Raw genomic sequence first — 20,140 nt, forward strand, 5'->3', positions numbered from 1 at the left:
GAAAAATGAGTCAGAGAGCCTTGTCAATTGTGAAAGAAAGGGGAGGCTCCCCCTCCCTTGCAGGTACCCTATTCCTGCATAGGCCCCTTGCCTTCACCAGTGGTGGGGAGACTATTGCCTCCTTATGGCATGCCAGGGAAGGCTTCCTTGTGTTTTGCCTATGTTGGTGAAGGGTGAACTTCCCTTAACCCTCACTGATTGCTTTGGGACCATATATTTGCTAAGAACTAACACTTTTTAGTCTGATAGAGAATTGACAAAAAGATGATAAACATAATTTCTATTATTTTATAGGGATATGTTATGGGTTTTTTGCCCTGGATTAAGAATTACTTTAAAAATAAAAACTTAACATGCTATAAACTTCAAATGGACAAAACTAGGGTTTAGGGTTTAGGGTTTAGGGTTTAGAAGTTATGCCTAATTTTAAATCAAACAAGTTTGAACATAGACAGATTCGGGCTAGATTGAATGCAACCCCTAGATACAATGTTAGGTCAATCTTAAATTTTGGACCCTCCACAAGGCCCTGGACTGAAATCCGGCAGCCCATACAGCATCCAGCATTTGGCACTTAGATAATTAGAAAAACAATAATGAATAGCTAATTCTCATAAATTCTTTTTTTAAATATTCATAATTGATATGAGGCTGTTGCAGAGACCCGACGGAGCAGATAATCTAAATTACAGTTCGTGAATGAGATTATCAGACTGAAACATTAGACGAGAACGAAATAGATGGAACGAGTTACCACATCTTAATAGAAACTCCATTAAAGTACTCAAGGTACTATTTGACTTCAAAAATCGGTTGTAAAGCAAAAAGAAGAAGAGAAGCAAAGTATATCTCTGTAAGCAATTTCACATGCCAAAATTCTGCAAAATACCAAACCAAAAATGACAGGATTAAGACCGCCAATATTCCCAAGCCGCGACAAAAACACAGTAACAGACCCTAGCCCACAAAAAAAAAAAAAAAAAGATCGATAAACAGAACTTGACACCTTACTCCTGCCCTTTAGGGCACTCCCTTGCAATGTGCCCCTGCTCTCCACAGTTATAACATCCTCCACCACCGCCGCCTCCCGATCTCCGACCACCATTTCCACCCTGAGTGCAGTCCCTGGCTAAGTGACCGTTTTGCCCACAGTTGTAACATCCTCCTCCTCCTCCTCCACCACCACCACCACCACCACCACCACCACCACTTCCACCCTGAGCACAATCCCTCGCTAAGTGCCCGCTCTGCCCACAGTTGTAACATCCCCCACCCCCGCCAAAAGATCTCCCGCCCCTTCCATAGCTCCCACCTCCATCACCGTAGCCACCGTAAGAACCGCCACTGGCTCGGCCTCCGCTTCTTACCCCGGAAAGAGGATCCCCGTCGGGTCCAGTCACGTCAATGGCCTTCGTTCGTCCGTCATCACCGGAAGAGATCTCGAACTCCACGGCCTCTCCCTCGGAGAGACTCCGGAACCCATCGCATCGGATGGACGACTGATGGACGAAAAGGTCCTCGCCGCCGTCCTTGGGGGTTATGAATCCAAAACCCTTCTGATCGCTGAACCATCTCACGGTTCCGATCGACCTCACACCCTGCGCCATTGAAAAAAGGAGAAGCTGAAACCCCTAACCCTAGAAAGCGGAAGAAAGGGGTGGAGCAGCGAAAAGAAACCAGGAAAAGGGAAGGAAGAAAAACCCTAGATCTGAGTTCTTATGCTTGATGAAGAAAGGGAACCCTAGCTTTTTATACCGACGGCACTTCCCGATATTCGTGCTTCCGCCTCTCGACTTCGAGGTTCGGAGGAGTCCGAAACGGTTTTAAATCTGTTTATTAACGGGAATTTCGATTGGCATAGATCGCACGGTTGGTATTCAGCTTGTGATTTGTGTGGAGAGATCCACCGTTGCATCTATCCGGTGTCCTTCCCAGGAGACAAGTCCTGGCATAAATGACAAAACTATCCTTTTCGATATCCAGAGCTGTTTTAGCTAGCTTTTACAGATCTAAATCGGAAACTGTGATTGGGTGGGGCCTCGCAGTCTTGGAAGCAAACTCTCAGGCTTCCATGCATGAAGCGGTCTGTCAGGGGTCCCACCATTGAGTAGTTATAGTTTTTGAAGTCCATATCCGCCTAGTCTCTTTTCTTTTACTTAAATCCAAGTTGAACAGGTTCAGGCTTTAGGATTTAAACTCTTAAACCTTGAACTGTTTCACCCAGCATCGGCATCGTTAACATAAAACACAAACTGGGTACTGGCCTTAACACGGAGGAATAGATTGACAAAGACGATGAAAGGAGAAAGATGTAACAGCCATTATCCTTCGTTTCTTTGGTCCAGTGTGTTTTTTTGAAACAGATAAAAAGGACATAAAGCAGCCATTCACTCCATTACCCAAATGCTGGTTGTTGTTTACAGGCCTTGAAGTGCAAGAGAAATTGAACACCTTGTGTGACATTTCAGTTCAGCTTGTGTTTGCTTGGAGCAGAAGATAGAAGCAATTAGATGATTTTAAGCAATAAAACTACATATATAATGAAGAACCGTTCATCAATGCAGGCAGAAGGTGGGGAGGAAATCGGCATTCTATCTGACCGTAAACATCAAGATTTCACTTATCTTAGAGTAAATGAAACAACAAAATGTGTAAAGAATTAATTTCAGCAGCCCAAGCATCGATACATATTTAATTACCCATCACAGCCAGAAGCCTTTTAAGACCCTAGTTGAGCTCCGAGGATCGGTGATTGAAGAAGAAACTGTTGAAGGGATCGGGTCTTTACCTTCTGTACTTACATAACACCAAACGAGCATGAATCCATTACTTCAGCTTTCAGAACTTCCCTGTTTCACCCAGCATTGGCATCTTTAACATAATCCATATGCTGCAGACTTCTTCAGATGGTAAACAAACAGTCTCTAAGTTAAGATCCCCTCTCATATCCTGTACTCAGAAAACCTGAATGTATTTTGGTATAATCACATCGGCAAAGAACCATTAAAATTCTAAAATCTCGCCTTCCTCTAAGTCCTCGTCTCCAATGAATCCGTTTTCAATGCACAGAAAATCATCAGGATTTACTTGCTCAATCAGACCTGAATAAGCATCCCTCAAATCTTGGGCAAACTCAAAATTGAAGTCTCCAGAATTTCCAATTTTTGTGTTCGATCCAAGAAACCCATCAGTTTCCATTGTTATAGGTGCTTGTAACTTGCCACCTATAGACAGTTTTGAGCGTTTAAGTTCTTTCTCATCTCCCTTATTTAGGTGGAGAAACACAGGAAGCTGAAAATTATCAACAGACTTTGGATCTCCATTCTCCATCAGATCAAACACTTGTGTCCCCAGGGTGACATCTTTGTCTATTTCCTCTTCCTTGAAGTGGACAATTTTTGGGCTTGGTAAATCATCTAGAGATTTAGTTGGTCCTTCCTTTGGCACTGCAGCTTTTTCAACTTCAAAGCTGTAGTTATGTGAAGGGAGGAAAACATGGATGATGGGGTACTCGATAAGGATAATATCAGCTAATTGATGACATAAAGGGGTATTTATGTCCAACTCACGGAACAAGGATTTAGGACCCTGTAATTGTGTGACAGATAATATAATTAGAAGCGCATTCTCCCAGATTAAGAAAATTCAGTTGAAATTGAAAATAGAACACCTTTGGGTTCTTTCTGATGAAGAATCTCAGATGCGCAAGGGGAACACTACTGAATTGGCTAAGTTGATGATTCCATGGACCAGCTTTTAAATGCTTTTCAATCACAGAACACAAATTTGTGTTCTCATCTACCCTGAACAAATAAACAATCATTAGTTTAAATATAATTGCAATCGATGTTGTAAGAACTGAAATCTCCATCCATTGAACCACTGGCACGGCTAGTTGCAGGTTCAACAATGTACAATCAGGTTCCACCACTAAAGTGTAATAGGCATCCGTATGAATCTTTCTTGAAGTTACTAAAAAAATACTTGTTTCTCTATACTTGTGCATAGTTAGAAACAGTGAAGAGGATAGAGATCTTGCTTCACAGAACCAGCCACTGAACCAACCGCAAGGCCAGTTCTGACTCAACAAGGTTCGGGTTCAACCAATAATATGTAACAGGTATTATATAGATATTTTTTCAAGATATTATAAATATACTTGTTTTGCATATATACACATAAAGAAGATAATATCCTTGTTTCTTTTGAGATCACAAGGTTGAGTTGCCTTTCTCTTTCATACTAAATTTCATATTTTAAATTTGAGGTAGAAATAAAAGAAGAGAAAAACCTCAGTCAAACTGAACAAGAACCTAGTGAGCAAGTTTTCTGGTCGAACAAGTGTGGCCATCAGGTCGACTGGTATTCCCAAAAAGGAAGTCTGACCTTCTAAGAATCAAAGAACACCATTCTGGTCCGACCTCATTGAACTCATCAGTCTGGTCCAGTTCTTTCATTTTTTGGTTCGAGTTCATTACAACAGGATATACCCAAACCCCCCACACCTAAGGAGGTTTGAACTTGAGCCCTTCAACTAGAAAAACCCCATGAGACAATTGAGCTGTGGCCTAAATTCTCACAAAATAGTGACTGAGAATGTGGAAGGAATTATATCAATTTTTAAAACTCAACTGCAAAATAAAAACTCATAAAATGTGAAACGAAGGCAAGAAAAAAGAATGCTTACCCATGGTCAACAAGCACAATATTTACTGAATTGAAATGCCATTCAACTGTCCATAAAATTGATTTTTTCCTGAATGAAAAGAGCCCAGGTTATTACATAAAGAAAAGAACCCAAACAAATTATAATTTAGGCAAAAGTGGAGAAAAAAATAAGGAGAGACCACATCAAGCATGCTCAGAGACCACCAAAAGAATGAACAGACTGACTGAGAGTAGATACAACGGTAATAGTCCAGTTGCAGATATGATAACTCTCCTCCTCTCTCTCCCCTTCTTGCTCACTCTCTAGTAACATAGTATTTGTGCTACCTGATCTTCCACATATTTATCACACACAGAGTCCAAAAATGGAGGACCAGGGTTTGGGAAATGAGCATCTTGGATGTGATTGACTTTGAAAATGACACCATGGTCTTTCCAATCAACATTTGAGATATTTCAGATAATTAGTAAAATTTAAACATCTTTTTGCTCAATATGTCCATGAGCCATAAGGATAACAATCTCATAGACTATAAAATGTAACCCGAGTTTCAAAATAAACTAGCTCTCTTCCATTATTAGGATAAACCAAATCGTGGGTATATGTTGTAATCAATTTTCAAAAAATTTCCAACCAATATTTGAAATAGTCCAGATAAAGAACTAGTATAGCAACAGCTTTTCTGCTCAATATGACCAAGGGTCATATTGGATAACAATCTCATAGACTATAAAATGTAACCAAATTTCAAAATGAACTAACTCTCTTAGTTATCAGGATAAACAAATTCAATCATGATATTTTCATGACTAGAATAATACGTGAAGCAGGAATTAATTACAAACAAACAGAGTAACCTTGTCAGAACCAAAAGTTAAATAAAATCAATCATCCAAAGAAGAAAGTAAATAGAAAGGGCAGCAACTAACTTTTGATCATACAGTGACTGGTTTTTCTCCCTCCTCGACATCCCACCAGGCAAAAGAAAAAGCCTAGTTTTCCGTCGACCAGCTGCATTCCTGAGCAACCGCAATTTAAATGGCATCTTAAAACGATAATTGCCCCCAAACCCGTTTAACATTCTCTCTGCAGATTCAGCAACTCTTTTTGTCTCTTCTAAGAAATTGTAATCTATACAATCAACAGAAAAGAAAGGATGTTAGGAAAGAATCCAGACACGATTTCTGAAAATGGTGAGAAGGGAAACAGAGAATTGATTAGGCAAACATGGTCAAGAGATAAACCGACCGGATGTGAGGAGGTTATCATCAAATTCAGAAAGAGGCACAAACTCAGTGCGGTTTCTTTTCCCAATGCAGTTAGTACGCTGTTTATGGGATTTAACACAGGGAAGGCTGCAAGTGCGGATAGAACAGCCAGGGCACTTGTACTTCCATTGATTTTGGTTGCACTCTTGGCAAAACATGGATTTATCAGGTTTTGATGGAACAAAAGGTTCCTTTTCTTCCATAGAAGTGTCCACGGGACGAGGGACTGTTTCTGAAAGGGTGAGAAAATATTAGTTTTCATAGTTACGAAACAGTAGCTGCAGAAACGGAGAGATAAATATAGCTATATCACATAAACTCAATAGTGTTTCTGGAGATTGCCCTTGTACTTCTCTTTTTCTGCTTTTCCTCAAGTTCCTTTGTAGTCATTAGCAGTAAAATGAAATGGGTTAGAGGCGAGAATCAAATGATAAAGAACTCCAGGTCTTACCAGTAAAAAAGCAAATCACCTCAATTTTAAAACCGAATGATACTCATTTTCCGGCAGGGAGCTACGTAAAGCAACACGAGAGTGCGAGTGGCAAGTAGAAGGCTTGCCTGCGGCAGAGAAGCGGTAGAACGGGACAAGCCGAGTAAAGAGGGGGGGTCCAAAAGATATGAAAAGGGGAGGGGAGATGTAAAAGCAGAAAGAACGACCGGGAGGTGCAGGTAGAGCAGAACTAGGCTCTTATGAAGCGAAGAGGGGAGAGAAGCGAAAGGGTACGCCGTCAGTAGTTTACCCTATCCTCGAGATGGCTAATTTCAGTTGTTTGATCTGTAAAGAATTGATCGAACGAAAGGCTCGAAATAATCCCTCATAGTGGGTTTTCGTTGGGCAGGTCGAAAAATTGCACTGTGGCAAAGAAAATATATGACCGATTTGTTAATAGATAGGGTTGCTGTGAGCAAGAATGGATGAAACCCCATTAGATAATAGTCTGGATCTACATGATCAAGGGAACACAAAGATGGTTAGTTTGTGGTAAGGATTTGAACGACAAAAGGCAAAAACAGAAGAGAAATCCAAAGGCGTTGAGATACAAGTTCAATAGGAGTAAATAAAGATGGAGTATGGATTCTTGTACCCTTTCGTTATAAACATAGCCATCCTTTAATCTCAAGTCCTTGAAAAAACTCAATCCTATCATCAATCTTCTCCAACATTCACAATGACAAGTGTTCAATTGTGTGATTGTAGAACAGGACCAAATATTGTTCAAGAGTGATAACAACTGTAGTTTGTGTTTTTTCCCATTAGTTAGGATTAGAGGACCTGAACACTTTCAAGATATGCGGATTCATGATTCTACATATTTTTTCCTTTGAGCTTGACGAGACTAATAGAACTCCAAGTGTCATTTGGGCAGATGGTAGTCAAATTTGTTAAGAATTAGAAGTTCTAATTTGAAACTAACGAGAGCAATAATAATCGTAAAAATAGAAAAAACAAGTATGAAGAATATAAGACTTATATAAGTTCCCCTTAAAGTAAGACTAGTCCATCCAATGTCAATTATTACCCACAAAAATGTGGCATTGGGAAAGGCAATTGAGAAGGTTTTTTATAGGAACTATAAATTGCTCGTCGCATAGTTAATAACATTTATGGCAACGTTTGGCATAGTTACGGTCTAAGGGTTAACTTTAGTGAGGATTATCATCAGTGTATAAATCAAAGTGTGACCATTGAATTGAAGAGTCCCATTTTTAATGGGTTTTTGAATGCACAAATGCGGCTAAATGACTCTATTTACCAATATAAAAAAAGATAAAAACAGTTTTTACTTCATGACCTGGGTTCTAACATATGTAGATAGACAAATGTTGTTTGGAAGATGAAACCAAAGAAGTCAAAAAAAGATAAAACAGTTGAAATTGAACTAAAATCAAAATGCAAATAAAATCCAACAGAGAATATCTGTGCAGTGGAAACTGAACTGTCATTATACATTATTACAAGGGTAATAGCATTAGAATATGCCTTAATCATATGCTTAAGAATGGCAATGGTTTGATACTGCAGAATGGAGAGCACTGTCCATCGTGTTTCATAAAATCCGTGCAATAATGGTGTAATTTATGATCTTACATTGGTGTAATGAATCTCCTCCATCGTGAATAGTTACCTCTATTTGACGGTAAAAAATTTTTATGCTTCTGATTGTAAGACCAACATATACAAAGTAAAGAACATTTTATGCAGATGGCTCAAATTGGCAATCATCAATGAAGCAGAAAAGCACCAAAAAAATAAATCCAACATATTTTTCCATTAATTATAGCAGAAACGCACATCAATTTTTGACTAGTAGGAAGAAGACAAGGTGGTCTTAGTTCAAACAAGTAGCATGTAGCCAGTAAAGAATGAAGACTCTGGATCCAATGGAGTGTACAAGATGAACATCGCAGTATTAGAATTTATAGGATTAAGAATATACAAAAGCAACAGGCCTTCGTCCAATGAAAATTCTGTCCGAAGGTTTTACAAGGCCAGAATCATGCTCTCTGTCCACGGGCCTCTATTTGTTGGCCAGGGTCCTTCTGATTGCTTCCACATAAACATCCTTGGGCATAGTACCAGTTATGGATTCAAGTTTCTTTCCATTCTTAAAGAATACTACAGTGGGAACACTCTTAACAGCACACTCAGAGGCAACTTCATAGTCTTCATCAGCATTGAGCTTAAAGCATTTGATTTCTCCAGCATACTCAGCTGCTATCTCACTGATAATAGGGTGGACCATCCTGCAGGGCCCACACCAAGAAGTCCAAAACTCAACAAGAACTGGAATATCACTCTTCAGAACGCATGTTTCCCAGGTAGATCCAGTAACCGCAGAAGCTGTAAACAATAAGATAGAAAACTTTAAGAAGCTACGTTGCATTACATAGAGGAGGAAACAACCAAAATTTAGAGTCATTGGACAAAAGGAAACTATCATATTAGTACATTGATAAATTAGCAAATGGTGACTGCCAGAACCGACCAAAATCCTATGCAGAGCTTACACCATTTCTCATTGGTTTGACTGAGAAGAATTTTTAGTAGTACATTAAATGATGCAAAGAAGTCATATGACTGGAGCCCTTGAGAATAAGCACTGGACAAATCATATTTTAGGAAGTGCTCTAAAGAGTCATGTTTCACAAGAAGTAGACCACAGTAATAACCCGAGCACAATCTTCTAATACCATCAGGCCTCAAGCCTCCAAGACTAATCCCATTGCATAATTAGAAATGAACTGAAATAGCATGTTATAGAAAATAAAATAGAACCAAATTACATCTCTAAGAAAAAGAAAAAAAAAAAAAGTAGCTAAGAATAGCAACTAAACAGCAATCAGCTCACACTTGGTCAGGTTAAACCAAAATCTACATCCTATTCCACCCTTACTATCTAACATTCTTAACAGGGAAAAGTAAATGAGAAGCTGGGATAGCTATTTCAATGAAGCAGTAAAAACAGCAAGTGCTTCTCCCTTTGTTTTCCATCTTCCTTTCTCCTGTTATTCTTTAGTTTTTCTTCAATTTTGTACACTATTTATTTACTTTATGCTTGCAATAGGTAGGTAAGCAAAAGGAACCCAGCCAGCACTCATAAACATTGCAGCAAAAGATAGGTATCAGATCCTAGTAGCAAATCAGGATATCAAAAGCATAACAGATGTATATTAAAGTTCCTGGAACACCTTTTAAGGCCAAAATTAAGTGTAGAGAGGTGAATGAAAGCCAAAATTCATGGGAAGTAAGAAGCTAATCCATTTCAAAAGGACAACCAAGAAATTTAAATACTTCCACTGTAGAGGACTTGTGCGAGTGCCCATAGTCATAGAAGCAATTCATGGCTCATGAAAAGAACCTAATGCAAGTCTTTGCTCTCGTCAACAACAGACACCAAATAAAATTTCAACGAAGAAACACAAAATTCTAGCAAGGATAGCAAGCATTATTTTAATATACTATGGTAATCAAGCCAGAAGGAACTAGTTCAAATAAATCAATCAAATGAAAGAAATGCCCACAAAAACAAAGACTAAACCATGACTCTGAGTATGAATCCATACACTGCCTCTAAATGGACCCGATTTATTGGAATCTTGATTCCATCTCAGGAAATATATTTTGACAGAATACATTCAAATGAATGAACCTGAAACTATATCAAGAAATTAACCGACGAAGAGTCCAAACCACGGACCCTTCACTTTGATAAGTAAAAACAGGAAACCCCCCATAGAACTATATCAAGAAATTGACGTGATGAAACGTTTAAAACACTTAACATTCACTTTGAGAAGTAAAAGCAGGATAACCCCATAAAAATATATCAAGAAATTCACCCCGATGAAAAGGGAAAGTTATTTAGAAGTAGAAAAAGAATAACCCCATAAAAGTTTGAAGAAAGAAAAGAAATTAAAAATCACTGAGATGTAGCACAACAATCAAGAAGTATGACTTTCAAGTCAGCACAAACATCATGACAATCTTCAAAAAATCCTCAAGAAATTTGATTGCGATTACAAACACTTTGCACCTCAAGAAAATTGATCAAACGCAAAAATAAAGGCGAAAAACTTCTTTAAGAAAGAACTTCGAGGAAGGAGCGACGAAATGTCAAGCAATATTCAATTCAAGATCTATTAGAATACATAAACACCCAACGATCATAGCACAGGACACAACACCAAAAGGATAAAAAAAATCAAAACAGGAACTAAAGCAGGCAATAAAATTAAGCAAGAAACACCATACATAAACAAATTGAGAGCTTACAAACGCGATCAGTCAGCGCAGAGATGATTGTCCTGGACCGCGGCGGCCTCTTCAAAGAAGAAGTTGAGAAATGGGTAGGCAGAGGTCTGACCATACACCCCTTGTGCGGCTGACTTTGCAGAGGGGAAGCGGCCGAAAGGATCCCTTGCAGCAGCGAATGATGAGGATGAGAAGAGCAAGGGTACTCTTCCACGGCAGACGCACATGATACGCAGAAAGGCACACGGTAAGCGAGAGCCATACGTCAAGGGAAAGAGAGAGAGGGAAGGAAGAAAAAACAGCAGCTAGCAGCAGAAAAAAAAACGTTTGATCTGCGGGTCTGCGGAGGAAGCACGCGGGGCGAGGGGGAACGAGAGGGGTTTAAATAGACCGCTTGTTCTGATCCGTAGGTTGGTCGTTATTACCGGTCCTGGTTTTTCAGTAAATTACTTCAATACCGGAGGAATCTCGACTTTGGGGGGCAGATCGCAATCGTACACCTGTACGTACTGTCTCGGATGATAAAAAAAAATTGAAGGTTATGATTATTAACAAAAAGAATGAAATGGAAATATACAAACCATGACTCAACTGAGACAACTCCGATTATTTATAAATAATTTAAGGTCATGATTATAACATAATTATTTATAAAGGTTATGATTTTCCAACACTGAGTCAAACCATGACTCAACTGAGACAACTCCGTTGAGTCGACGTGTCCCCCAGTCCTGATATAGGGTTTCACCCGTCCATCGAGTCAGTTCCCGTTCCTGAGTTAAATACAACACACCTAGAGCTTTTAAAAAACAGATCTTTCATATGAATAAAGTAAAGTTTAGGATTTCCACTGTTTGTATCCCTTAGCCCACACAGGCACCGAGTAGAACAAGGTGCCCAATACATACGAAGGAACAATGGTAAGGAGAGCATATATAACTGCCCTCCACTCGTGGTTGCTTTGGTACATAGCATAAATTTCTGCAACAAAGGTTGAAACTGTACTAAGACAGCCTAAGAACCCAAACTGGATGCCGTTAACAACTATATCGTACCGCCTTGTGTCTACCTGCACTAGGAAGACAACTAGTTAGAGACAGAGAGTGGAGTCAACAAGGTTTGGAAGTTGAAACTGTTCCTGAGGCTGCATATGAAGCAGTCAAAAGTTTATCTTTTGTTCAATGAAAGGGGTGATTAAGAGACAGTTTTTTTGTCAAATATGTCAACAAAATTTATAAATTACCTTCCGGTTCAAGTTCTTACCGCTTTCTTAGTGGTGGCTAGGGCTGCCATAAGGCATGCTGCAAGGATGTTGGCAGTGAGTGTCCCAAATGGTACCCACTTAAATGAGCGGTTCCTCCCTAGTAGACCCTGACCATTCCAGCGAGCCAAACGCCACCTGATCCACACACCAACTGGACCCACCAGGCATGCCAACCACAATTGAGAAGTACTATGGTTGTGTTTCAACTGGGACCTGAGCAGCTCCCCACTCACTCCCCACAGTATGCCCAAAACCAGTAACATGATGACTAATACAATTGTGTGGCTCTTACAGCTCTCTAACTTCCACCTTATCCCAGTCAGTCCTATTTTAGTCACAAGTTCTCTAAAGCCATTAGCAATCAGGACTCCTAAATAAATGGAGGAAACTGCAAGCATCATGCCTGTGGAGAAAATATAAGGTAGTCAATGACCATCAAAAAAGTATTCTATCTTAAATTCTGCTATTGATGATACTAAGACCAAGCACAACCTGATCAGGATATAACCTAAAGGAAGATTCATGTTTCCACTGAGTAACCATAGTGATATCAGATGGAGTCCAGTCTGATTATGGCGGACTGACTCGGTAGACATCCACTATTCTTCAGGAATGAAAGGTTAACATGGGTTAGCTTGATATGAAAAATAAACCACAAAAATATCTTTTTATATGAATTGTCATCTCTACAGTCCTAAAACTATGAAATACACGAACCAAAGTGTTAGTATTAGTTGGATAGAATCATCTTTTTTCTCATTAACAGCAAATTATTTTAGAAAGAGGCTACCCCACTTGCTTCACTTTTCTTGCTCTTTTTTGAGATAAACTGCAATATATTATTACCTTAGCAGAGGCACCGTAATGATAACCAGTGCTCAATGTGCACAGTTTGATGAATATTACAATTCCTAGGGTGCTATATTAACTTAAATTAACTTTGATACCTGCTAATATTCCAAATGCAGCAGCAGGCCACCGGCCATCAACTGAGAGATCAAGCATCTTCTGGTTCCAGCCACTGAATGTTGTCAGACTACCCAAAAATCCTGTAGTCAATCCAATGGCCAGAAATTCAGAAGTATGGCTTATTGATCCTTTAAAAACAACACCAAACCAACCCATGAAGAAGGATCCAACCTGTGACCAGAGTTATTCAAATATTCAGATGTTCTTAGTATTGATCTAACTAGATTGACTGTCCACTACAGAGAGAGAGAGAGAGAAAGAGAGACCATGTTAGATGGGAGGTCAAGATAGAGAGAACTCTGGTCACTTGTTATATCAGCAACGCTTGGGCCAAACAGCTTTTGCAGTAAGTACCTAACAAACACCTGCAACCAAGTTTCAAATAGTTTAGCCTGCCAAACTCCATAAAATGTTTAAACAAACTCATAATATAATATTCTGCATCACTTAAAACCATCTAACATATAAGTGTTCTAGTGAAGAAAGAGTGTTCCACAGTTATTCTAGTACAAGTGAGCAGAGGTCAATAACTGCAGAGTTTTCAATTCTAGACAACTCCAATTTAGATGTAAACTCAAATTGGAAACTTCATATAGTGGTCACTCAAAGATCCTATAATGCATTAGTGAAAACAAGTTATCTATTAACTTGGCTGATTTATGCCTCCTTCTATCATCAACTGGATAGGAATCTCAGATAACTTGTTGTCTGAGAGCCAATCATGTCCCGAGGCTCATTATTGTGGTCTTGGGCTATCCTAATACTTTGTGTCATTGTTACAAATTGTCAGATCAACTTTGATGCTCCAAGCCACAGAGAATAACATTGAATCAAAACAAGTAATTTAGCTGCATCTGATGATATGTCAAAGACATCAAATATAATCCTGCAGTACTTCAGGTCATGTTCCACTATCAAATATTTCTCTTTTCTCATTGATTGATTTTCAGAGAGTCATTACAAGCTTTGATTTTACTAAATTTCTCAATGCATTACCATCTTTTGTGGATATTAGTGATTAATGAAGTTGCAATATTTGGAACACTTAAGAGCTATAATATTACTTCAAATTGTAGAACCTAGCAAATATTGGTAGAAGAGTTGTTTCTTGAATAAAAAAGTGACAAAATAGACTGCGCACACAAAAGTTCATAGGAATTACCCCCATAATGCCAAAGACAGCCAAATGTGCAACACATGATATGTACAACAACAACTTTGGAACACGTTTCGTACCATCCTGAAAAAGGATAAACATCTTTGAGGCATAAACCAATGTTTGTACATAGAATTCACAACACGCCATTGGATGTACATAAGGTCTTGTAGTATCTATCATCCATATAGTGAATTAAGGCTGCATAATACAAGTAGGGGATTGTCCAAGGTCCTCACAAAAGCAACAAGTAGTACATCGGGAATTATAGATTGAAGTCTCATAACATGAAGGAAGACAGAACCCAACAAACATTTGAGATGTAATAGCATTTGCAGGCCAAACAACTGCTTGGCTACTGAGAACAAACAAATAACGAATTGTAGGACTAACACTTGAAAATGGATTAAATTTTTTTTTTTTTTAAAACAACCACATCCTATAATATTTAGAGATTCCTAGCTAGAGTCTGCTTTACCCTTCCCAAGGGCTTTTTCATGGGTATCCAAGGCAGCCTTGCCCACAAATGTCTTACAAGCTGACTACTGCAATGATTGAAAGAAACAAACATGTAAAAAGTTCAAGTCTATTCACACCCTTTCTATATAAGCTGATAACTTTTAGATTGGTTGAACAGGCCTAGCACTCAGAGGTTGTTCAGATTTGCCAGACACTTGAACATGCTAATTTTCGCTTGCAATTTTGATGAACTTCACTAAAAGAGTGAAGATATGACAACCAAATACAGATCATGGACAGGGCCATAGAGAGTACCTCTGTGTCAAAAGAGATATTCTAATGGGAAAAGTGCAACCAAATTTCCCTACCACAAGAACGTGAAATTGTAATACGACTGCGTGAGCATAAGAGTAAAAAAATTTGCAATATTTTAAGCTAAAACTGAAACTAATAAAGAGCTCGCAGAATCGCTTTCATAGATGTCCATGAATAATACTAACAGCATAGAATTAGGATAAAACTGCTGTGTAATGGAAATGCAGATGCATGCATTTAGACTCATTTGACATTCTTTCATATGAAATAAACTGACCTTCTCAGATGAGTTTGCAGCTTCCAGTTTATCTTGACTTTTATCTCCATTGTACAATACCGGATCAGTGGGCAAGGGAGACAGGATTTCCTCAGTAAGTGGCGACACTGGTGAAGGGTAATTTGGATAGTTTGGATCATGTAAGAACATCCCACAAGGCCAAACAAGAGCATCATCTGGAAAAGAGAGAGAATCATGTCTAAAAGATCCAATTTCTTGGAGTATTGAACTGCTAACAGCGTCGTATCCTTCCTCAGTCACCACACGATCCCCAATATCACCCGCTGTTGCATTAATCTCGCTTTGAATATCATCCGAAATTAGAGAAGAAACTCCCTTAGAGAAACTTAAAGATCCTATCCCCCAATGGCCAGAACTTCTCCGCCCTGAAATCGAATGTCGTCTACTGTTGAACGATTCCTGGGTTCGTAGACGTCCGTGCCTTTCCGTATTGTCATAATGAGCATATCTAGAATCGATTCCCTGTGAATTTAAGCCGCTTTGCACCTCGTTGTCTTCGACTGCGCGGGACTCGGGCGGGGCATATCTTGAACCAGAATCCATCTCGTTATGAAAATGAGCAGCGGGTAAAATCAGGCAAGAGACCCAGGACGCGGAAATAGCAGAATCTGAAGATGAGTACATTGAAGAGAGCAAAAAATCACCTCAAACAATTATACAATAATCAGAGAAAGTCAAACTGGGAATTCAATTCAACTTGTTACAACTTCACTATATTGCTGCATTCACATTATGCAGTTATCTAACAACTCTGTATAGAAAACAGACATATGAGACAAACCCACAAAAGCAATATTGTCAATATTCTCATTCGTGGGGCATTCAGTCTTCATCTTTCAGCAGAAAGAGTAAAACGTTAATCTCAATAAAATGTTAAATTGTTCGTGACAACGGAGGGGATCATCCATGGCGGTGCTGATTAGACCCCTCGAAAGGTTCATAATTGAATGAGAACTCTGTTCAGCCTGGCCCACTGTCTGCGAGCTAGCTCCGGGGCCAGGAGACAAGTCGGTCAGTAATTTCTTCATAACTTTCTGAGTTTAATAATCTAAGATCATTGTCACAGAATTAATGAAAGGATTGGGTAACACTTGAGTTTAATAATGCAATGATGCACTCCTTTTCCGTCAGACGTCGCAAGATTTGATATTTAAATATGGTGCTGACTGCATAATTAAACCGAGTCGGCGGATTCGGAGCTAAAGAAATGCATGAACAGAAATACAAAACCGATACAGAAAACTCCAAAAAGCAGTTGAAGCTATAAACTCAAATAAACTATTAGCTTAGTCAATCAGACGTCAAAACTCACCTTTATCCGCATCGAAGTGGAAAAACAACAAACCCCGAAAAGACACCCACTTATCCCGAATCAATCAGGTGAAGGTAATCATTCAACCACAGGGTTCAAACGAAACCAATCTTCAATTCCACGAACTCGAAACCAATCCACGAAAACAACTTTGAGCGGAAAAACTCGTATAAAGAGAACCCAGAGAAGAGATAAAAGAACGGAACCGAGAGTCAGCAAGCTCTCAAAAAAATGCGGAAGTGGGGACAGTTGGCGTCATACAGCATAGCGAATGGAAGACTGGGTGATCGGAGAAGAAAATGGAAATAAATTCTGTGTTCCTGTAGTTTTTCTTCCTCAAATGAACAGTAAGGATAAAACATAAAACCCATACATAAGGACAAGGATTCAAAAAATAAAATAAAAAATAGTCAGAGGAGCAACAGAGCGTACCCTTTCAGAAAATAAGGAGCTGTTTCTGCGTTCCGGCAGGCACTGAACAATTGGGTTCCGGTTTGGTGGTGCAGAAACGTAGAAGAAGACGCAGTTGACCGGAACATTGTCTGATGTGACAGAAAATTTGGTTGTCGGTGCTCAATTGGGTTAAAAGTGTGGCCAGGTTTTACTCCTCCACCGTGCATATCACGGCGGAGCATACATCGTCGTCTACGGCTGTAAAATAAAGATGCTTGGATGGAAAAGGACCACATACTGTCTCTGTGTCTCATGTACGACAGCATGGTTTTGCAGTTTTGTGCTTTAGCAACGTGAATTAGTTTACTTTGGGACTCGGTTTATAAATTTATAATCAAGGTGTTCCAGGCCGTACCGGGACCCGAGTTGGCCACCTGATTTTAGTCGGGTTGTCCGAGTTAGGCCGGTTTCGTGGATCTAGAAATAGACTTGACTCCGACGAGTCAGCAAATTGACTGGGTGGGTTCATTGTTGCTTTTACTTACTCATTTTATATGTTTTCATATTTAGGTTTTTTATAAATAAATCCATTATTTTCACTTACTTTTTGCATGTAAATTCAATTTATTAAATTTAAAATGTTATCTTATTAAAATTTTAAGTATATGCATAAGTCTCTATATATACCCAATCTTCAATTTAATCATCAAGTTCAAATAAATGACGAAAATTAATTCTCGTCTTATTTTACACTTTTTAAAAATGTATTTTAAATTTTTTTTGGTTATATACTGAAGATAATGTTGAAGATAAAGAAGCAAAATTGAGTGCATCCGATTTTTTCTTTCTTAACAAAGATATTATTTGTAAGAACACCATTGATTTTTTATATTTATAATAATAATAATTAATTATAATATATTTTACTCGATTTAAAGAGTTGTTTTATTTGAATCGAACATATAAAACATTCTTCGTGGAGTTTCAAAGTAATTAATTTCTCAATTTTAACTTAGTTGGAGATGGAATCCTCAATTGTTTACTTGAGGATAAAAATTTGTTTTCGAAGAGAAATAGGAAGACTTTAAACACTTGCATTAAGAGCTGCAATAGAGAAGATTTTAGCAACAAGGTGGAGAGAGAACCTTGGTTGGGGTCTTGGAAGGATTTTGACATTAATAGACTTGTAGTGGCCTCAATGAAGGATTTTGACATTAATAGACTTGTAGTGGCCTCAATGTTGCAATGCTAGGTATGTGGCTAGGAGCATCCTCCACAACACTAGGGACAACAATACCTATAATGACAAGTAAACAATTTGTTTAAGGAATATCTTCTAAAAATATTACATCGACAGTTACAAATATCTTTCTGTATATAAGAATAACCAACCAAGATAATTTATCAATAGAGGAATGAAGAGCTTGTTGTACTTATAGATACTTGTACTTTAGCTAAAATTACATAATATGAACGATGGGAGAGATATAATAGCTTGAATATGATATTCATTAAATCTCGCAATAAGACTACTAATTTATGGGTTCATTCCTAAATGCAAGAATGTTAAGGAATATATGAAGGCTTTTGATGAACAACTAGATATTCAAATAAGGCACTTGTTAACACCTTGATAAGATAATTATTATCTTGAAATTCACCAGCATTAGATGTGTATGCGAGTATATCATGCAACTGAGGGACATTAGTCGAGTTTACTGCTTGTGAAATTTCAATTTTTTTTGTTATTGACTAAGAATAATAAGAGTAGAAGTCAAAATAAACATATCAATTAAAGTATTTATCCATCAAGAAGTGTGTTAGATCCAATGAAGTACTCATAAAATACATTCATACAAAACAAATGATTGCAAATTTATTGATGAAAGACATGCCACCAAATTCGTTTAAGGATCATATAACTAAGATGAGCTTTTATTCAAATTGGTTACTTTTTATTTGATTTTAGTTGTTGTATTTGATAAAACTTCGAAACAAATTTGTTGTTTTTTATTTAGCTTTTGTTTTGACATGTATACACATATATTTGAGATTGACAAATGTTAATGCGTTTGATAGGATTCAAATACGCATTTTAGTCTTACTCATAAAGGGAAGGAGAAAAGAAAAGAATTCTAGCTCCCGAGAGAGAAGGTAAAAGAAAAGAAAGAGAGTTGTATGGACGAACTTGAACTAAGAGAAAAATGGTTAAATGTTCTACTCCATGTATTGAGACTACATTTATAGTTGTGTGAAAGTGTTTGCAATAACAATATGTTGGGTCCCGATTTCATTCGGGACATGACTATAAATATTGGTCTTGTTTAGACCTTTTATATAATTTCCTGTATGAAGTATTTAACTTCTTGTAACTTAGGTTTACAGTGAATAATCAAATTTTTCTCTCCCGCTTTGTTTCCCTCTGGCCGTCGTCATCTCTCAGAAAATCCCCAACATCTGGTATCAGAGCTGGTAAAACCAGTTCGGCGATGACTGCAGGAGAGAGGTTCCCGTTCGGCAACGACGCAGGGAGACTCCCAAATTGTTTTTCGGCGTCGGGTGGAGTATCTCCGCCCCGGAGCTTGACGGAGTTGTCGTAAAAGTCGGGTCTCAGTTCCCGTTGCGTATCGTCCCCAGCGTCGTTGCCGTAGCCTGACTCGCCGGCCACCTGCCCTACCGAACGCCGTTCCGTGCACGCCCTCCCGACGCTCACCCCTTTTTTTTCGGTTCCGTTGAAGGGACTCTGGCTCCTGTATGGCGCCGTTGCCAAGGAGAGAAGAAATTCTGGCTCCTGTCCGGAGCCGTTGCCGCAGAGAGAGAAGAAAGTCAGTGAGAATTTTTTTTTTCGTTGCTGCTGCAGTAAGCAATTGCCGGCAGAAAGAGGAGAGGAGCCTGTCGTGTGCTCGGTCCGACGACACTGTTCCGGTAATTTCGTTCCAGTAATTTTTTTTTTGTGTGTTCTGAATTTATCAATAAATTGTTGGAATGGAGGAGGGAAGTCAGAATCAGGGTACGATGATTAAGCTATCTTCGTCCAATTTCTCCATTTGGAAGTCCAGAATGGAAGATTTCCTATTTTGTAAGGATGCTTATGAACCGATAATGGGTGTGAAACCAGTGGATAAAACTGATGCTGCTTGGAATTTGTCCAATCGTAAAACTGTAGCCTTGATCAGACAGTGGGTTGATGACTCCGTATTTCATCATGTCTCAACAGAAACCGATGCCAAGAAGTTGTGGGAGAAACTTGAGAGTTTGTATGAGCGCAAAACAGCCCAAAACAA

General features: G+C 38.7%; 4 protein-coding genes across 6 annotated transcripts; all 4 read right to left on the reverse strand.

The window, feature by feature from the left end:
- Positions 1-848: 848 nt before the first annotated feature.
- On the reverse strand, positions 849-1,794 carry LOC137955421 (glycine-rich protein 2-like). Its single transcript, XM_068802355.1, has one exon. The coding sequence runs from the start codon at positions 1,605-1,607 to the stop codon at positions 1,008-1,010; it is 600 nt and encodes a 199-aa protein (XP_068658456.1). The 5' UTR covers positions 1,608-1,794; the 3' UTR covers positions 849-1,007.
- Positions 1,795-2,596: 802 nt separating this feature from the next.
- On the reverse strand, positions 2,597-6,953 carry LOC137955984 (uncharacterized). The gene is made up of 6 exons (XM_068803249.1): positions 6,389-6,953; positions 5,918-6,169; positions 5,599-5,800; positions 4,688-4,756; positions 3,671-3,803; positions 2,597-3,588 (listed from the first exon to the last, which is right to left on the reverse strand). Exons 2-6 carry the CDS (start codon positions 6,138-6,140, stop codon positions 3,004-3,006), a joined length of 1,212 nt encoding a protein of 403 aa, XP_068659350.1. The 5' UTR covers positions 6,141-6,169; positions 6,389-6,953; the 3' UTR covers positions 2,597-3,003.
- A 1,255-nt stretch (positions 6,954-8,208) lies between these two features.
- LOC137957070 (uncharacterized) lies at positions 8,209-11,027 on the reverse strand. 2 transcript variants are annotated; one of them, XM_068804771.1, is made up of 2 exons: positions 10,712-11,027; positions 8,209-8,779 (listed from the first exon to the last, which is right to left on the reverse strand). In XM_068804771.1, exons 1-2 carry the CDS (start codon positions 10,950-10,952, stop codon positions 8,457-8,459), a joined length of 564 nt encoding a protein of 187 aa, XP_068660872.1. In that variant the 5' UTR covers positions 10,953-11,027; the 3' UTR covers positions 8,209-8,456. The 2 variants fall into 2 exon arrangements, with proteins under 2 accessions (XP_068660872.1, XP_068660871.1); XM_068804770.1 differs by having other exon boundaries at positions 10,691-11,027.
- Positions 11,028-11,280: 253 nt separating this feature from the next.
- Positions 11,281-16,977, reverse strand: LOC137956858 (fluoride export protein 1). Of its 2 annotated transcripts, XM_068804510.1 has the most exons (7): positions 16,896-16,977; positions 15,131-15,759; positions 14,086-14,163; positions 13,190-13,288; positions 12,902-13,094; positions 11,954-12,357; positions 11,281-11,759 (listed from the first exon to the last, which is right to left on the reverse strand). In XM_068804510.1, the coding sequence occupies exons 2-7, from the start codon at positions 15,692-15,694 to the stop codon at positions 11,529-11,531; spliced, it is 1,569 nt and encodes a 522-aa protein (XP_068660611.1). In that variant the 5' UTR covers positions 15,695-15,759; positions 16,896-16,977; the 3' UTR covers positions 11,281-11,528. The 2 variants fall into 2 exon arrangements, with proteins under 2 accessions (XP_068660611.1, XP_068660610.1); XM_068804509.1 differs by lacking the exon at positions 16,896-16,977 and having other exon boundaries at positions 15,131-15,889.
- Positions 16,978-20,140: the final 3,163 nt, after the last annotated feature.

The sequence above is a fragment of the Aristolochia californica genome, unplaced genomic scaffold, assembly GCF_029961685.1.
Source record: "Aristolochia californica isolate CCGP_79_NKW_82.1479 unplaced genomic scaffold, dmAriCali1.0.hap1 SCAF_2, whole genome shotgun sequence".
Lineage (NCBI taxonomy): Eukaryota > Viridiplantae > Streptophyta > Magnoliopsida > Piperales > Aristolochiaceae > Aristolochia > Aristolochia californica.

Excerpts from the sequence above, each read along its gene's own strand:
- LOC137955421 (XM_068802355.1), bottom strand. The coding sequence starts at position 1,607 with ATGGCGCAGGGTGTGAGGTCGATCGGAACCGTGAGATGGTTCAGCGAT.
- LOC137956858 (XM_068804509.1), bottom strand. The coding sequence starts at position 15,775 with ATGTACTCATCTTCAGATTCTGCTATTTCCGCGTCCTGGGTCTCTTGC. Across the intron at positions 14,164-15,130 it reads CTGCAAACTCATCTGAGAAG|GATGGTACGAAACGTGTTCC; the intron begins GTCAGTTTATTT and ends ATCCTTTTTCAG. Across the intron at positions 13,289-14,085 it reads CTGTCTTTGGCATTATGGGG|GTGTTTGTTAGGTACTTACT; the intron begins GTAATTCCTATG and ends ACTTGGTTGCAG.
- LOC137955984 (XM_068803249.1), bottom strand. The coding sequence starts at position 6,140 with ATGGAAGAAAAGGAACCTTTTGTTCCATCAAAACCTGATAAATCCATG. Across the intron at positions 4,757-5,598 it reads CAGTCACTGTATGATCAAAA|GAAAAAATCAATTTTATGGA; the intron begins GTTAGTTGCTGC and ends CTTTTCATTCAG. Across the intron at positions 3,589-3,670 it reads TCATCAGAAAGAACCCAAAG|GGTCCTAAATCCTTGTTCCG; the intron begins GTGTTCTATTTT and ends ACACAATTACAG.
- LOC137957070 (XM_068804770.1), bottom strand. The coding sequence starts at position 10,952 with ATGGCTCTCGCTTACCGTGTGCCTTTCTGCGTATCATGTGCGTCTGCC. Across the intron at positions 8,780-10,690 it reads TAAGCTCTCAATTTGTTTAT|CTTCTGCGGTTACTGGATCT; the intron begins GTATGGTGTTTC and ends TATTGTTTACAG.